General features: G+C 45.5%; 1 protein-coding gene across 1 annotated transcript in view; it reads left to right on the top strand.

Annotated features, from left to right (window-relative positions):
• LOC124552409 (probable cytochrome P450 304a1) overlaps window positions 1-19,654 on the top strand; it is a 98,078-nt gene that overhangs the window by 54,412 nt on the left and 24,012 nt on the right. Inside the window, exons 4-5 of the mRNA XM_047126673.1 lie at window positions 6,704-6,988; window positions 14,035-14,152. Of these exons, the coding sequence (XP_046982629.1) occupies window positions 6,704-6,988; window positions 14,035-14,152 (403 nt within the window). The remainder of the gene's footprint in view (window positions 1-6,703; window positions 6,989-14,034; window positions 14,153-19,654) is intronic.

Consider the following 19,654-nt stretch of genomic DNA (forward strand, 5'->3'; position numbering starts at 1 on the left):
AAAAGCTCTACCAACTGAGTTACCCAAGCACGACTCACGACCCTTCCTCACAGCTTTGCTTCCGCCAGTACCTCTTCTCCCACCTTCCAAACTTTACAGAAGCTCTCCTGCGAACCTTGAAGAACTAGCACTCCTGAAAGAAAGGATATTGCGGAGACATGGCTTAACCACAAGGGGGGGGGGGGGGGGGGGGGGGGTGTTTCCAGAACGAGATTTTCAGTCTGCAGCGGAATGTGCGCCGATATGAAACTTCCTAGCAGATTAAAACAGTGTGCCGGACCGAGACTCGAGTGTTCCAACAATTTAAAAATATGATATTTTCGATTTCAGCCATAAGCTGCGCCCATGGGCGTATGCAGAAATTTTTCCAAGAGATTGTTCTAAAGCTGCCATCATTGACACATTAATGAGCCAAACGATTACAACCATTTGCCAAGCTGCGACACTGTCGCGAATAAAACAGTGACCCGTATATACGATAAGTTTCCTTTAATTTACCTCTACGGTCACAAACTTTTTGTTAGCAGATTACAGGTTTCGGTCTATAATGACCATCATCAGATCTGCAGCAAAAAATGGGAAAAACATAAATACACTCGCAGATTGTCTACAGCTTAAAAACAATACATAGACCATGATGAAATGTACTACTGACAAATATATGCATTTGTGCGCCTTAAGTGTGAAGAGGCATACCTGTTCTATAAAAACAAGGTCCTAATGTACTACAGCCATAGTGGCATCGTCAAATGTTAAATGCAGAATCAGCTCCAGCATCGTCAAATATATAAAAATAACATCATATGCACGAGTCATGTTCTCAATAGCACTACTGTTCAAAACAAGCTGCCGTACAGTAGCCACAAGATGTTTGTGTTGTAAGTTCAACAAATGTCGCTCATATCGGCATACACTAGTTTTCAAAAATTAATTGATCGGCGAAAATAAAGGGAGGGGAGATACAATAGTTGAAGACTCTAATGAGCTTATAACGTATAAAAGGCATTACAGTAACAAAAAGCAGTGAAAACACAGGACAAAAGTAAGATTGTTAAATATTCTAGATAATGACATAAATAATAAACACCTTTGATAGTGCACTGGATAATATTAAACAACATAAAACAAATCGCTAAAGGAGCCACAATGAAAGAAAACATAGTGCTGCACATAATCAGCGCCCTCTGTCAGAGCTAACTCCAGAATTCCGCACAGGAGGGAAGTGGTTGGAGGAACGTGACCCGGCAGATGGCCCCTCGTACCCTGCGGCACTCCGTTGCAAGAAAAGAATGACAAAATTCCGTAACAGTGCATGACCCACTAGTTAATGCAGTCTGTGAAATGAACAGAGAAGGAACAAGAAAATATTAGAGACATGTGTAAAACGTACGAAAACGAAGTAAATATGTGAAGCACTCAATACTAGGTGAAATTATCAACACACTATATATACCAGAGGCGTGCAGTAATCAGACCTTTCCCCCCCTTTTTTGTTTTCCCATCTTCTGTCCAGTTTCCCCCCACCTGCTCTCGACTGTGGTGTCACATTTGCCAACTTTTTAGTGCAGTGTTCCAGTGCCTATTCAGTGTTGTTTGTCTTTCTCGTGTTGCGAACGGAAACCATGCTGTCGCTAGGTATGAATTTTATGTCCTTTGCGAACAGAATCCAGACTGTCGCCGTGTTTTTTTTTTAATTGTCTACTGTTTTCCCTGTCTGCTTCGTATGTATTTTTATTAGCGTCATCATCCCTGTGTTGTTGTTTAAGTTCCACGATTTCTTTTCGCCTTGTTACTCTCTAAGTCTCCGATTTTATCGCCTGTTTTTCTTATTTGTTCTCTTGATCTTTGTCACAAAATCTGTCGGCTGAAGAGCGGCATACTAAGCTGCTGCCAGCCCGCCCCCTTCGGGGGGAATTGAAATTCAATAAATGAAAGAAAAAAAAAAAAAGTAATCAGAGTAAAACATTGTCAAACAAAGCAAACGAGGCATTGGCCACAAAGTCGCTCTGCCAGTTAAGCAACTTTGTTGGTTCTTTGCTTTATAAATTTCAAGCTGCTCTAGCATTTTAAGAGCACGGCCTTTTTCCACTCTATGAAGAATACGCACGCATTTCTCAATGCTCCCTGTGGAATGACCAGTATCAGATAAATGTAGTTTTGTTCCGTGCCTGTGAGTGTTCTTTAAACCTTACTCTAAAGGAGCGGCACTTTTGTCGTGTTCTTTTTCGTTCCTTTTTATTACTGTAATGACTTTTATACGTTATAAGCTCATTACAGACTTCAACTACTGTCCCCCTTCATTTTACGCTGTTCAATTAATCACTGAAAACTAGTATATGCCGACATTAGCGACATCTGGTGGCTACTGTACGGCAGCTTTTTTTGAACAGTAGCGCTACTGACAACATGATTCGGGCATACGAGGTGCGGCTAGAAGAAAACCGGACTGATGCTGGAAAAAACATTGATTTACAATTATTTACAATTTCATGTTATCTCCTTCAATGCACTCTCCTCCTCGGTCTCTACACCGCTCCATACGAATTTTCCACTGTTCATAGCAATGCTGCAGATCATTTTCGGTAAGTCCACACATTACTTCCGTCGCTTTTTCTTTTACTGCTTCAACAGTCTCAAATCTAGTTCCTTTCAAAGCTGACTTGACTTTAGGGAAAAGAAAAAAGTCACAGGGGGCCAAATCAGGTGAGTAGGGTGGATGATCTAAGATGAGAATGTTGTGTTTTGCCAAAAACGTCTTCACTGACAACGCACTGTGAGCTGGGGCATTGTCTTGGTGAAGGATCCATGACTTTTTTCTCCACAAATCGTTCCGTTTTCTCCGTACTCGCTCACGTAGGGTAGCCAGGATGCTAATGTAGTAATGCTGATTCACTGTTTGTCCCTCTGGTACCCAATCAATGTGCACAATCCCTTTGATGTCAAAAAAAACAATCATCATTGCCTCGAATTTCGATTTTGACATTCGTGCTTTTTTTTGTCGTGGAGAACCAGGAGTTTTCCAATGCATCGATTGGCGTTTAGTTTCGGGGTCGTAAGTAAAAAACCACGATTCATCGCAAGTAATAACATTTTGTAACAAGGTGGGATCACTTTCAATGTTTTCCAGGATGTCAGAACAAATCATTCTTCGGTGTTCCTTCTGTTCAATTGTGAGACACTTTGGAACCATTTTTGAACACACTTTGTTCATGTTGAAACTTTCATGAAGAATCTGCCTAACACTTTCCTTGTCAACTCCTGTTAACTCAGACACTGCTCTGATTGTTAAACGGCGATCTTGCCGAACAAGTTTACCGATTTTGTCAATGTTTGCATCAGTTTTTGCTGACAATGGTCTGCCAGTGCGAGTGTCATCACTGGTGTCTTCGCGGCCATCTTTAAATCGTTTAAACCACTCAAACACTTGTGTTCGCGATAAACAATCATCGCCGTACACTTGTTGTAACATTACAAACGTTTCACTTGCAGATTTTCCTAGTTTGAAACAAAATTTGATGTTAACACGCTGTTCTTTCTGTACACTCAACATTTTCCGACGCACAGACAAAACGTCAACTACTTAAAACAGACGCCACGGGCAGACTGAGTGCAGGAGGCAGATGAAACTCGAGCAGTAGGCGGAGCGAGAGTCACGTGACAGGCCACGCGACTTTCAGCCTTATTGCATTCGTTTTATTGTTTAACCAGTACTAGTCCGGTTTTTTTCTAGCCACACCTCGTATGATATTATTTATATATGACGACTTCACTATGGCTGCAGTACATTAGAAGTGTTTTTATAAAACAGGTATGACCCTTCATACTTAAGGTGCACAAATCCATGTATTTATCAGTAGTACCTTTTCTTTTCCTTTATTGAGTTTCGATTTCCCACGGTGTGAGGCGGGATGGCAGCAGCGTAGTACGCCACTCTTCAGCCTACAGAATTTCTTTTAAAAAGATGAAGATTAATAAATAATAAAAACAGGCGATAAAATCGGAGACTTAAATGGTAACATGGCGAAAAAATCGTGTAACTTAAAACATAGAACAAAGGGATGATGATGCTAATAAAATACATATGAAGCAGACAAGTAAAATAATAGACAGGCAATAAAAAAACACGGCGACAGACATAAAATTCACACCCAGTGACAGCATGATTTCTGTTCGCAACACTTGGGAAAGACGAACAACACTGAACATTCACTTGAACACTGCACTAAAAAGTTTGAGAATATGACATCCAACAGCCGAAGGCAGGTGGGGGGAACCTGGGTAGATGATGGGAAAATAAAAAGGGGGAAAGGAGAGGAAAAACGAAGGGGAGGGGGGGGAGGAGCCGATGGAGGATGAGGACCCATAAGAGGGAGGGGGAGGGGTGCTGCGCAGACGCGACAGAGAATGGGGATAGGCAGAGGAGGGGAATACTAAAGGACTCAGGGGGGGGAGGTAGGTAGGGAAGGGTTAGGTGGGGAGAAACAGGATGGAAGGGGGGAAATAGGGAGCCCAGGAAAAGCACAGAGGAAAGGAGGGGGGGGGGGGTGAGGATCAGAGTTGATAGGAGGGATAAATGGAGGGAGAGTGGGCATAATCCAAGAGGGGGGGTTGATGGAAGCCACATTGGGAAAGGAGATGAAGGGTGTAGAGATGGAGGGTAGAGGGACACAGTAGTACTTTTCATTGTGGTCTATGTATTGTTCTTAAACTGTAAACAATCTGCGAGTGTATTTATGTTTTTCCCATTTTTTGCTGCAGATCTAATGATGGTCATTATAGACCGATATTGGTAATCTTTTAACAAAAAGTTTGTGACCATAGACGTAAATTAAAGGAAACTTATTACAACCATTTGCTCAATAGTCTGTTGGTTCACATTTGGAACGCAATACATCGACGAATATGCGTGGCATGGATTCGGCAAGTCCTCTGTAGATTTCCAGAGGTGTGCAGCACCAAATGTCTACGCAGATCAAGAAATTCCCCAGCGCTTCGTGGGCGCAGAGATGGTACCCAGTAGCATCCCAGGCGTTTCTCACCGGGTCCAGATCAGGCGTATTTGGTGGCAAAGACATCAACATGCGTTCACTAGCAAGCTCCTAAAATCTCTGTAGCAAGATTATCGCCTTCTGACACAGACGCTTATCCTGCTGAAAAATGCCATCACCGTTGAGGAAAACATCAAGTGTGAAGCGATGCAGCTGTTTTCCAATAATGTTCACAAAGTCCACAGCTATGGTGGTGCCTTCTATCACGCGCCCCATGGAAGCTCAGGTGAATGTCCGTAACAGAATAATACTGACCTCAACGACCTGCATCTGTGACGCAGTGCATGTTTTGAGCACCAATTCGCCTGGATGACAGCGTATCCGGACATGATCATCGACCTGGCGCAGCAAGAAACGTGATTCATTCGTCCAGGCGATGCGTTTCCACTGATCCACGCTCCAGCCTCGGTTCCGTACCCACTTTCAGTCGTAATTGATGATGGAGTTAGGTCAATATGTGAACACATTGGGGTCGACTGCTGTGGAGGCCATGTTCGCTGAACACAGTGCTCCAAAACAATCGGCATTATACCCGCTGTCACATCTGCACAGCACGGTGCCAGTCCTGCTTCGCGGAGTGGGCAAGCTCCTGACTGCTATGGTCGCGGGTTCGAATCCTGCGTCGGGGCCGGCTGGTATGGCCGAGCGGTTCTAGGCACTACAGTCTGGACCACGCGACCGCTATGGTCGCAGGTTCTAATCCTGCCTCGGGAATGGATGTGTGTGACGTACGTAGGTTAGTTAGGTTTAAGTAGTTCTAGGGGACTGATGACCTCAGAAGTTAAGTCCCAAAGTGCTCAGAGCCATTTGATTTGAACCTGCCTCGGGCATGGATGTGTGTGATGTCCTTAGACCTTGAAGGACTAGCACTCCTGGAAGAAAGGATATTGCGGAGACGTGGCTTAGCCATAGCCTGGGGGATGTTCCCAGAATCAGCGCACACTCCGCTGCACAGTGAAAAATCTAGTGCTACTTCTGCAAGGCTCGCAGGAGAGCTTCTGTGAAGTTTGGAAAATAAGAGACGAGGTACTGGCGGGAGTAAAGCTGTGAGGACGGGGCGTGAGTCGTGCTTGGATAGCTCCGATGGTAGAGCACTTGCCTGCGAAAGCAAAGGTCCCGAGTTCGAGTCTCGGTCCGGCACACAGTTTTAATCTGGTCGCGCGGGATTAGCCGAGCGGTCTTAGGCGCTGCAGTCATGGACTGTGCGGCTGGTCCCGGCGGAGGATCGAGTCCTCCCTCGGGCATGGGTGTAGGTCTTTGTCCTTAGGATAATTTAGGTTAAGGAGTGTGTAAGCTTAGGGACTGATGACCTTAGCAGTTAAGTCCAATAAGATTTCACACACATTTTTTAGTTTTATTCTGGCAGGAAGTTTCATATCAGCGCACAATCCGCTGCAGAGTGAAAATCTCATTCTGGATTCGGAGGGATCTTGATAAGATTTGAAAGTGGTATAAATATAGGGAACTAGATTTAAATTTTCAGAAATGTAAAAGTGCGCATTTCCCAAAATGAAAAAAACGTTTATCCTATGAGTAACGTCAGCAGCCGTGTTGGCTGGACAGATCTGTCTTTCTTATACGCACTGCTATCGAACGAAACGCGCCGGGCGCGTGTGCGGCTGCGCTACAAGCGGCGCTGTGTGGCGTTTCGGCAGGCGGTGGTGCGGCCGTCTTCAGGCGCGAGCAGCGTGCTGCTGCCGGAGGTGCTGGCGCCGGTCTTCATCAACGGCCTGCTGCCGGTGTACGCGGGGTCGCGGCTGCCGCGCTCGGCCGACGAGACGGCGCGCCAGATGGGCCGCGCCGCGCTCCAGTTCCAGAAGTCCAGCGACACCACGGGCGGCTTCCTCACGCTGCACCCCTGGCTGGCGTGGCTGGCCCCCCGCCTCTCCGGATACCTCGACCACACCGAGGGCTCCGACAAGATGCGCCGCTTCCTCGAGGTGAGTGCGGCTCCTCCCGGGGCTGTTAAGCGTCCCGCAACAGATTCGCACTTAGCCCGAGGCGAAAACTAACCGTTGGCTGAAATATGCTGACATAAAACTCTCTTTTCCAGAAAAAGAGATGAAGAAATTTCATCAAACTATAGCGGGCATTCAAATCAAACCCGGTCGCTAGTGTAAAGTAACGCTAACTGAACCGTGAATTTACTTTCAAAACCTTTTCCTAAGAATTTACTTCATTTACTAGCGATTCATCAAGAACCTTAACACATTTATTCACACTATGTGAGCGTGGAAGTAGTTGCCAGTGGGTAAATGCTGAAAACAAATTCCTAAAACCCACCCGGCCCCCCCCCCCCCCCCGTTTTTTTTTTTTTTTTTTTTTTTTTTTGGAAGATTTAAACAGATTTAAAATTGTAATCAGAAAGCACCCTCTAAATATCAAGTTACAATTTATTCAGAGGCAGAAAGAACCAATTTTGACAGCACGAGCTTTCGGGCTGAGAACCTTGCCGCTCCCTTTTGACACGGCCGTAGTCACGACCGCTCACAACAACCTCTGAAAGACTACACTGGTGCAAATCTGCAACACACCAGATTACTTTAAACTAAAAATTTTAACAACTCACACAAGCACAAGCACATAAACGATGCACCATGTAGAAGGGACGGAAATGGTACAAAACACTAACATTAAAAAAATTACTTGCCACCGAAAATGCAACTTGTTTTTAACGGAAAACTCTTACAGTGGAAGGGTGGCAACTTTATATACTAAAATGACCATTTAAATAAAAACCCATGAAATGCAGTCTTACATAAAATATACAATACATTACACATATACCGCCTCTCAAGATGATAGGCAAGGTAAAAACATATTTCAGGAGTTCGGCCTTTACACCTTAACCAACAAATGCGTTAACACCGAATCCGACAAACATGACAGAGGCAACTACACTCCTGGAAATGGAAAAAAGAACACATTGACACCGGTGTGTCAGACCCACCATACTTGCTCCGGACACTGCGAGAGGGCTGTACAAGCAATGATCACACGCACGGCACAGCGGACACACCAGGAACCGCGGTGTTGGCCGTCGAATGACGCTAGCTGCGCAGCATTTGTGCACCGCCGCCGTCAGTGTCAGCCAGTTTGCCGTGGCATACGGAGCTCCATCGCAGTCTTTAACACTGGTAGCATGCCGCGACAGCGTGGACGTGAACCGTATGTGCAGTTGACGGACTTTGAGCGAGGGCGTATAGTGGGCATGCGGGAGGCCGGGTGGACGTACCGCCGAATTGCTCAACACGTGGGGCGTGAGGTCTCCACAGTACATCGATGTTGTCGCCAGTGGTCGGCGGAAGGTGCACGTGCCCGTCGACCTGGGACCGGACCGCAGCGACGCACGGATGCACGCCAAGACCGTAGGATCCTACGCAGTGCCGTAGGGGACCGCACCGCCACTTCCCAGCAAATTAGGGACACTGTTGCTACTGGGGTATCGGCGAGGACCATTCGCAACCGTCTCCATGAAGCTGGGCTACGGTCCCGCACACCGTTAGGCCGTCTTCCGCTCACGCCCCAACATCGTGCAGCCCGCCTCCAGTGGTGTCGCGACAGGCGTGAATGGAGGGACGAATGGAGACGTGTCGTCTTCAGCGATGAGAGTCGCTTCTGCCTTGGTGCCAATGATGGTCGTATGCGTGTTTGGCGCCGTGCAGGTGAGCGCCACAATCAGGACTGCATACGACCGAGGCACACAGGGCCAACACCCGGCATCATGGTGTGGGGAGCGATCTCCTACACTGGCCGTACACCACTGGTGATCGTCGAGGGGACACTGAATAGTGCACGGTACATCCAAACCGTCATCGAACCCATCGTTCTACCATTCCTAGACCGGCAAGGGAACTTGCTGTTCCAACAGGACAATGCACGTCCGCATGTATCCCGTGCCACCCAACGTGCTCTAGAAGGTGTAAGTCAACTACCCTGGCCAGCAAGATCTCCGGATCTTTCCCCCATTGAGCATGTTTGGGACTGGATGAAGCGTCGTCTCACGCGGTCTGCACGTCCAGCACGAACGCTGGTCCAACTGAGGCGCCAGGTGGAAATGGCATGGCAAGCCGTTCCACAGGACTACATCCAGCATCTCTACGATCGTCTCCATGGGAGAATAGCAGCCTGCATTGCTGCGAAAGGTGGATATACACTGTACTAGTGCCGACATTGTGCATGCTCTGTTGCCTGTGTCTATGTGCCTGTGGTTCTGTCAGTGTGATCATGTGATGTATCTGACCCCAGGAATGTGTCAATAAAGTTTCCCCTTCCTGGGACAATGAACTCACGGTGTTCTTATTTCAATTTCCAGGAGTGTATTAACTTATGGCAGACCGACAGACAGACAGACACACAGACACTAACTGCCTAACAAATGCGGACGAGAGACAGACGAGCAAGCTGGGGACGAGAGACTGACCAAGAAAACAAGTAGAATTTAACAAGTAAATGAAACGACATATCTTCAATCACTTAACTTCTGATAAACTGCGATTTCTGCCGAAGACCTGGCGCAGCACCCCCGGAATCACTCTCCCGAACCGTCCGCTGCCAGCCGCTTCAACGGACGCAGGAAGGCGCGCCGATCTCAGTCTCACGGCGTCGCAGCTCGCACCGGCCAGACCGATGTCGTGGGTTGGCTCCTGTTGCTCTCGTGTCGGCCGCGAAGTCACTACCTCTCGCTATACGGCGCGGCCCAATGGACTCACGTGGCAACCACACATGCGCCGACGCTCAAGGCGGACAAGTCATCTTGTGTCTCAGTGCGCGACCGACCAACCGATCGATCCAACGCCTTCTTCAGAAGGCGGCAGTATTACATTAATATGGAATGATATGTCATTGTCGTTTTTACAGCTCTGCAGCTCTGCAACTTCCATGCACTAATTTTTATTTACTTGACAAACCCTATTTTCGGGGCTATATTTTATGTGGACTAATGGATCTATGCAGATATTTGTAAAAACGACAATGACATATCATTCCATATTAATGTAATAATGCCGCCTTCTGAAGAAGATAGATTTAAATCTGTCGAAACATAGGTAAAGATTACTTTATCCATTGCAACTGGTCGGCTGTTTTTAATCTTATTACGTGGAACCGTTGCTGTTGCGCAGCTATGTTTAAAATACATCAGCTGTTTATTTGTTCCATTAGTCATCTACCGGTTTCGGTTATTAATGGTCATCCAGGATGTAGGGTATAACAGGTTAGTTAAAATCATCCCATATACCCGTGATGTCTGTCTATTTGACATGAGATATGACTGCCAGTATTCTAAGACCAATTATGTCAGTTGTCTGTACAATTTCAGTGGATAAATTCCATATTACTCAACTTCAAAGAATATGGAATGCTTTTAACTAATCTGTTGTACCCTACATCCAGAATAATGGTTAAAACTCGAAACTGGGCTAATCTGGATGATGGGTAATAACGAAAACCGGTAGATGAACAAATAAACAGCTGGTAATTAAAATGCATTTCATAAAATTAATTTTATGTGTTGTCTCACGAGAGACCATCTTAGCCATTCCTTTTCTTGCGTATATTAATGATTTCTCATCAGTTATATTGCTAAGCACAGACTTCTTTTTTGCTGATGATATAATTAATGAAATAAATGGCAATATAGTCATATTTTTGTACTTTCAACATTGCAGAACAGTCAGAAATCGTGATAATCTACACTACTGGCCATTAAAATTGCTACACCACGAAGATGACGTGCTACAGACGCGAAATTTAACCGACAGGGAAAAGATGCTGTGATATGCAAATGATTACCTTCACAGAGCATTCACACAAGGTTGGCGCCGGTAGCGATACCTACAACGTGCTGACATGAGGAACGGTTGCAACCGATTTCTCACACACAAACAGCAGTTGACCGGCATTGCCTGGTGAAACGGTGTTGTAATGCCTCGTCTAAGGAGGAGAAATGCGTACCATCACGTTTCCGACTTTATAAAGGACGGATTGTAGCCTATCGCGATTGCGGTTTATCGTATCGCGACATTGCTGCTCGCGTTGGTCGAGATCGAATGACTGTTAGCAGAATATGGAATCGGTGGGTTCAGGAGGGTAATATGGAACGCCGTGCTGCATCCCAACGGCCTCGTATCACTAGCAGTCGAGATGACAGGCATCTTATCCGCATGGTTGTAACGGATCGTGCAGCCACGTCTCGATCCCTGAGTCAACAGATGGGGACGTTTGCAAGACAACAACCATCTGCACGAACAGTTCGACGACGTTTGCAGCAGCATGGACTGTCAGTTCGGAGACCATGGCTGCGGTTACCCTTGACGGTGCATCACAGACAGGAGCGCCAGCGATGGTGTACTCAACGACAAACCTGTGTGCGCGAATGGCAAAACGTCATTTTTTCGGATGAATCCAGGTTCTGTTTACAGCATCAGCGTGTATTCGTCATCGCCATACTGGCGTATCACCCGGCGTGCTGGTATAGGGTTACACGTCTCGGTCGCTTCTTGTTCGCATTGACGGCACTTTGAACTGTGGACGTTACATTTCAGATGTGTTACGACCCGTGGCTCTACCCTTCATTCGATCCCTGCGAAACCCTACATTTCAGCAGGATAATGCACGACCGCATGTTGCAGGTCCTGTACGGGCCTTTCTGGATACAGATAAAGTTCGACTGCTGCCCTGGCCAGCACATTCTCCAGATCACTTACCAATTGAAAACGTCTGGTCAATGGTGGCCGAGCAACTGGCACGTCACAATACGCCAGTCTCTACTCTTGATGAACTGCGCTATCGTGTTCAAGCTGCATGGGCAACTGTACCTGTACACGCCACCCAAGCTCTGTTTGACTCAATGCCCAGGCGTATCAAGGCCGTTATTACGGAGAGGTGGTTGTTCTGGGTACTGATTTCCAGGATCTATGCACCCAAATGCGTTCTAGTATAATATTGCGTTCTACACTCCTGGAAACTGAAATAAGAACACCGTGAATTCATTGTCCCAGGAAGGGGAAACTTTATTGACACATTCCTGGGGTCAGATACATCACATGATCACACTGACAGAACCACAGGCACATAGACACAGGCAACAGAGCATGCACAATGTCGGCACTAGTACAGTGTATATCCACCTTTCGCAGCAATGCAGGCTGCTATTCTCCCATGGAGACGATCGTAGAGATGCTGGATGTAGTCCTGTGGAACGGCTTGCCATGCCATTTCCACCTGGCGCCTCAGTTGGACCAGCGTTCGTGCTGGACGTGCAGACCGCGTGAGACGACGCTTCATCCAGTCCCAAACATGCTCAATGGGGGACAGATCCGGAGATCTTGCTGGCCAGGGTAGTTGACTTACACCTTCTAGAGCACGTTGGGTGGCACGGGATACATGCGGACGTGCATTGTCCTGTTGGAACAGCAAGTTCCCTTGCCGGTCTAGGAATGGTAGAACGATGGGTTCGATGACGGTTTGGATGTACCGTGCACTATTCAGTGTCCCCTCGACGATCACCAGTGGTGTACGGCCAGTGTAGGAGATCGCTCCCCACACCATGATGCCGGGTGTTGGCCCTGTGTGCCTCGGTCGTATGCAGTCCTGATTGTGGCGCTCACCTGCACGGCGCCAAACACGCATACGACCATCATTGGCACCAAGGCAGAAGCGACTCTCATCGCTGAATACGACACGTCTCCATTCGTCCCTCCATTCACGCCTGTCGCGACACCACTGGAGGCGGGCTGCACGATGTTGGGGCGTGAGCGGAAGACGGCCTAACGGTGTGCGGGACCGTAGCCCAGCTTCATGGAGACGGTTGCGAATGGTCCTCGCCGATACCCCAGGAGCAACAGTGTCCCTAATTTGCTGGGAAGTGGCGGTGCGGTCCCCTACGGCACTGCGTAGGATCCTACGGTCTTGGCGTGCATCCGTGCGTCGCTGCAGTCCGGTCCCAGGTCGACGGGCACGTGCACCTTCCGCCGACCACTGGCGACAACATCGATGTACTGTGGAGACCTCACGCCCCACGTGTTGAGCAATTCGGCGGTACGTCCACCCGGCCTCCCGCATGCCCACTATACGTCCTCGCTCAAAGTCCGTCAACTGCACATACGGTTCACGTCCACGCTGTCGCGGCATGCTACCAGTGTTAAAGACTGCGATGGAGCTCCGTATGCCACGGCAAACTGGCTGACACTGACGGCGGCGGTGCACAAATGCTGCGCAGCTAGCGCCATTCGACGGCCAACACCGCGGTTCCTGGTGTGTCCGCTGTGCCGTGCGTGTGATCATTGCTTGTACAGCCCTCTCGCAGTGTCCGGAGCAAGTATGGTGGGTCTGACACACCGGTGTCAATGTGTTCTTTTTTCCATTTCCAGGAGTGTAGTATAATATATTTGTCCAATGAATATCCGTTTATCATCTACATTTCTTCTAGGTGTAGCAATTTTAATGGCCAGAAGTGTAATATACAAGAAACTATCAGCCTCGATTGCGGTAATGAAACCACAGTAGAAGTACTTGAAATATCTTACTCATGATATTTTAATTGAAACTTTGCTTCACAATTTCTAAAAACAACTGACTTGTCCCTTACTGTTTAAAGCGGAGGTCTTCATAAGTCAACAGTATTTGCAATCAAGTGCTTTCAGTAACGTGAACAGATATTTTGAACAGAACTGTCAGAACTCAGATTTTATTTGTAGATAAATGTCAAATTATTCATACATTTTTGCAATCAATCAGAGATGCATATGAAATCTTGAATCGATATTGTGTAGGGTACTGTTCACAGTTGTATTTTTTATTCACTGTATAGTATGAAGGGATCCGTGCAATGTATATTGTTTCTAAATGAATAAACTACTACTACTGCTACTACTACTATATCTTCATGCATGCGATATTTAATCTTCTGATAGAGCTTGCTTTTATTTTACCCTTTTTCTAACTCTTGCTTATGGCAGAATTTATATGTTTCGATTTTCCGCAGCCATATATTGAGGAGCACAAGAAGACCTACTCCGACGACTACATGCGAGACTTCATCGACTCCTATCTGCGCGAAATTGGGGAGCGGGAGAAAACCGGAGAACCGACAACGTTTACCAGTAAGTTCAGAACACTTTGACACCTCGCTGCTTGATGTCGTGCACGACGTATATTTCACTCCTTTTTCTCGAAAAATTTCACAGAAGTATGCAGCTTAGGACTGCCAGCTTCTACAGTAAATCAGTACTGGACACCATCGATAACTCCAAATTTTTATGCCGATGATTTGCTATTAGGGTACCGTACCACAGCCGGAAAAAACGGAGCCCTTATAGAATCACAATGTTGAGCGTTTGTCTTTTCAAAGACCTTCCTCTCAGGAACGAGCAGACGGATCAAGTAGATAATTATGTCACATATTAAGGCCTACAGTGTCTTAGCGATATAAAGAAGTGAAGCATCTCAGTCAGTGCAATCAAAACATACAACCATTTATGCAACATATTTTGATACTCGCAAGCTCCTTCATCAAAACCGACATGGTACTTCACGTTGACTTAGTATCATGAAATTTACCAAGAAGCAAGGTTTCACACTACAATCAAAGGAAAAAATTCGAAATTGTTGATGTGATCTTATTAGGGCCATCAGGCTCTCTTACATCGGACCAGGGTTTCACACAAACAGTACTTTCTTTGCGCCACAGTTACCAGTTGTTTATGTTGTTGTTGTTGTTGTTGCTGTTGTTGTTGTCTTCAGTCCTAAGACTGGTTTGATGCAGCTCTCCATGCTACTTTATCCTGTGCAAGATTCTTCATCTCCCAGTACCTACTGCAAACTACATCCTTCTGAATCTGCTTAGTGTATTCATCTCTTGGTCTCCCTCTACGATTTTTACCCTCCACGCTGCCTTCGAGTACTAAATTAGTGATCCCTTGATGCCTCAGAATATGTCCTAACAAGCGATCCCTTCTTCTACTCAGGATGTGCCACAAATTTCTCTTCTCCCCAATTCCATTCAGTATCTCCTCATTATTTATGTAATCTACCCATCTAATCTTCAGCATTCTTCTGTAGCACCACATTTCGAAAGCTTCTATTCTCTTCTTGTCTAAACTATTTATCGTCCACGTTTCACTTCCGTATATGTCTACACTCCATACAAATACTTTCAGAAACGACTTCTTGGCAAATCTATACTCGATGTTAACTAATTACTCTTCTTCAGAAACGCTTTCCTTGCCATTGCCAGTCTACATTTTATATAATCTCTACTTCGACCATCATCAGTTATTTTGCTCCCCAAATAGCAAAACACGTTTACTACTTTAAGTGTCTCATTTCCTAATCTAATTCCCGCAGCATCACCCGATTTAATTCGACTAAATTCCATTATCCTCGTTTTGCTTTTGCTGGTGGTCATCTCATATCCTCCTTTCAAGACACTGCCCATTCCGTTCAGCTGCTCTTCCAGGTTCTTTGCTGTCTCTGACAGAATTACAATGTCATCGGCGAACCTCAAAGCTTTATTTCTTCTCCGTGGATTTTAATTCCTACGCCGAATTTTTATTTTGTTTGCATTACTGCTTGCTCAATATACAGATTTAATAACATCGGGGAGAGGCTACAATCCTGTCTCACTCCCTTCCCAACCACTGCTTCCCTTTCATAACCCTCGACTCTTATAACTGCCATCTGGTTTCTGTCCAAATTGTAAATAGCCTTTCGTTCTCTGTGTTTGACCCCTGCCACCTTCAGAATATGAAAGAGAGTATTCCAGTCAACACTGTCAAAAGCTTTCCCTAAGTGTACAAATGCTAGAAAAGTAGGTTTGTCTTTCCTTAATCTATTTTCTAAGATAAGTCGTAGGGTCAGTATTGCCTCGCGTGTTCCAACATGTCTACGGAATACAAACTGATCTTCCTCGACGTCGGCTTCTACCAGTTTTTCCATTCGTCTGTAAAGAATTCTTGTTAGTATTTTGCAACGGCGGATTATTGAACTGATAGTTCGGTAATTTTCACACGAAAAAGATAGTCATTTTTTTATCAGTCTATCTGCCTGTCCGCCCATCTGTTAAGAGCTCTTCTTATTAGGAAGAGGTAGACATATCAAGTTGAACTTGCCGATGTAGGAAAGTGAAGCTTTTAAGACAGTACCATAAAAAAAAATGGCCATTTATGTCATATTTTGATACTCCTAAACTCACTCTTTAAAACCTATAGGGTACTTCTTGTTGACATGGAATTATTAAATTTGACAAGAAGAAAGATTTCAGAGTAAAAGTACAGGAAAAAAAACATAAAATAGTGAATTTGTAATTATATAACACGAAAAAAATATTTTACTGTCATTTGTTACTACCCGATTTCAAACTTAAAATCGAAACATTCTCGAAAGTTTTGGAAACCTGGGACCGATATTTTGCCGTATCAGTGCCGACAACAGACAAAAACATCAACATCCTCCATTGGTTCAAATGGCTCTGAGCACTATGGGACTTAACATCTGAGGTCATCAGTCCCCTAGAACTTAGAACTACTTAAACCTAACTAACCTAAGGACATAACACACATCCATGCCCGAGGCAGGATTCGAACCTGTGACTGAAGCGGTCGCGAGGTTCCAGACTGAAGTGCCTAGAACCGCTCGGCCACACCTGCCGGCCATCCTCGATTCCCTGAATGGATGGACTGTGTATATACACGATTAAGTTCGTACAGAACACAGACCGTCTGCGTGCGAGTCTTACTCACACCCACCTGGCCAAATTCTTATTATTGAGCGAAGGACACGCAATATGTAGTAACCAGAAAATGCATGTTGATCAATTTACTGTGAAATACTCTATTAATAGTTTTGAACGTTAGCAGTACAGGGCATGTTTAAACACTTGCAAAACATTCAAAAAGTTGAACGTAGAACACTAACATACGAGGGGGAGTCAAATGAAAACCTTAAATATTTTTTAAAAATATTATTTATTGTGTAGAAGTGGTACAAAGCTGTATCACTTTTCAACATAATCTCCCCCACTCTCAATGCGAGTCCTCCAGCGCTTACAAAGTGCATAAATTCCTTTAGAAAAAAATTATTTTGGTAGTCCGCGCAACCACTCATGTACCGCCTGTCGTACCTCTTCATCAGAACGGAACTTCTTTCCTCCCATTGCGTCTTTGAGTGGTCCAAACACATGGAACTCAAAATGCAGGTCTGTGATTGTTGCAACTCTTGTACGGGCAGTATGGGGCCTTGCATTGTCATGTTGCAAAAGGACACCTGCTGACAGCAATCCACGTCGCTTTGATTTGATTGCAGGCCGCAGGTGATTTTTTAGGAGATCTGTGTATGATGCACTGGTGACAGTGGTCCCTCTAGGCATGTAATGCTCCAAAATGACGGCTTTTTCGTCCCAAAAGAGAGTCAGCACAACCTTCCCTGCTGATGGTTCAATTCGAAACGTCTTTGGTTTTGGTGATGAGGGATGGCGCCATTCCTTGCTCGCTCTCTTCGTTCCTGGTTGGTGGAAGTGAACCCAGGTTTCGTCCCCAGTAACGATTCTTGCAAGGAAGCCATTACCTTCTCGTTCAAAGTGCCGAAGAAGTTCTTCAGAAGCATCAACATGTCGTTCTCTCATTTCAGAAGTCAGCTGCCGTGGCACCCATCTCGCAGACACTTTGCGAAACTGGAGCAAATTGTGCACAATGCACAATATTATGACCCATGACTAATCTGTAAACATGCTGCAGTGTCATTCAGTGTTACTCGGCGGTTTTCCTTTACTATGGCTTCAACTGCTGCAATGTTCTGTGGAGTCACAACTCGTTGTGCCTGACCTGGACGAGGAGCATCTTCCACTGAAGTCACACCATTTGCGAACTTCCTACTCTATTCGTAGACTTGCAGCTGTGACAAACACGCATCACTGTACTGAACCTTCATTCGTCGATGAATTTCAATAGGTTTCACACCTTCACTACGCAAAAACCGAATAACAAAACGCTGTTCTTCCCTGGTGCAAGTCGCAAGTGGGGTGGCCATCTTTATACTGATACTGCACCGGCACTATGCTGCCACCTACAGGCCATTCTGCACATTGTTTGTAGCACGCTTACCAACTTAGAGGATAGCAGCGCAAAATTTCGATTTGTTATTTGTTGTGTACATAGTTCCGCGTAGTCAGTGCGTACACAACTTTCCCACTAGAGCGCGCCCCGCTAAGCACAACAGCGCAGGCGCAGCGCTCGTCCGTCTCTGCACTACGAGATGGCGCTGCCATAGAGAAGGACCAAATTCTGCTTCCGCCGATCCGCGTATTAATATGTAACGCAGCCAATGAGATTGCTGCTAATGTAGAACCTTTTCTCCTCATGGATCACACTCGTGCAGTGATACATGAACGCGCGAGGTATTATATTGAGTGTACAGACCTCCGATTAGTCAGTCTGCATTTATCTGCACCAGTCTGTACCAGTCTACATTTGTCTGTACTAGTCTACAGTCAAGTTTCAGTCTGCGCCTAACAAGATTACCACATTCCTGTACATGGCCATGAAGATAAATGTATAGACACTTTTGTCAAGTATCAGAGATATATGTGAGAATAAGATTAACGTACCAATACCAAAGGAACTTCAGATTGTCAATTGTAAATAACATCCAGAACCAAGTTAAGTAATTTTTATGCTTTATATTATTTTAATAAATGTGTGTGAAAATTAATCAAGTTATGTTTAAAGTTGGTACCGTCAATCTGCTACTCTAAGTGTGCAACTGGCGTTTCTATCGTCTGACCTAACGGCAGAAGATAAACACGCCACGATAAGACCATGAGACATAATGCTGACACTCGCCTACTTCAGTAGAGCGACAAGTCAAATAATCTGATGATGTGTGTACTGAAGGTCTTACAGTACACATTATTACAAATTTAAGGTTTTCATTTGACTCTCCCTCGTATGTTTCCATCCTGGTACTAATCTCTGACTAAATCGTATTTCTTTTTCTTTAATCAACAGTTTCGACTCATTCTTAACAATAAATAAATAAATATATGTAGTGACAGCTGTAATAATAGCTGCAACTTATGCATCTCGCCTCGACTGAATCGTTATTGACATATGTTAGCCATGGATATTTCTTTTCCAATTATTCTATGTAAACACATACCATTTAACTCAAAATGGTTGAAATGGCTCTGAGCACTATGGGACTTAACATCTGAGGTCATCAGTCCCCTAGAACTTAGAACTACTTAAACCTAACTAACCTAAGGACATCACACACATCCATGACCGAGGCAGGATTCGAACCTGCGACCGTAGCAGTCGCGAGGTTCCGGACTGAAACGCCTAGAACCGCTCGGCCACCGCGGTCGGCTGTCATAGTCGGCGCACGAGCGATGGGGCACGGCATCTCCGAGGTAGCGATGAAGTGGGGATTTTCCCGTACGACCATTTCACATGTGTACCGTGAATATCAGGAATTAGATGAAACATCGCATCTGCGACATCACTGCAGCCAGAAAAAGAACCATCAAGAATGGGAATGACGACGATTAAAGAGAATCGTTCAATGTGACAGAAGTGCAACCCTTCCGCAGATTGCTAAATTGCTGCAGA

The sequence above is a fragment of the Schistocerca americana genome, chromosome 10 (assembly GCF_021461395.2).
Source record: "Schistocerca americana isolate TAMUIC-IGC-003095 chromosome 10, iqSchAmer2.1, whole genome shotgun sequence".
NCBI lineage: Eukaryota > Metazoa > Arthropoda > Insecta > Orthoptera > Acrididae > Schistocerca > Schistocerca americana.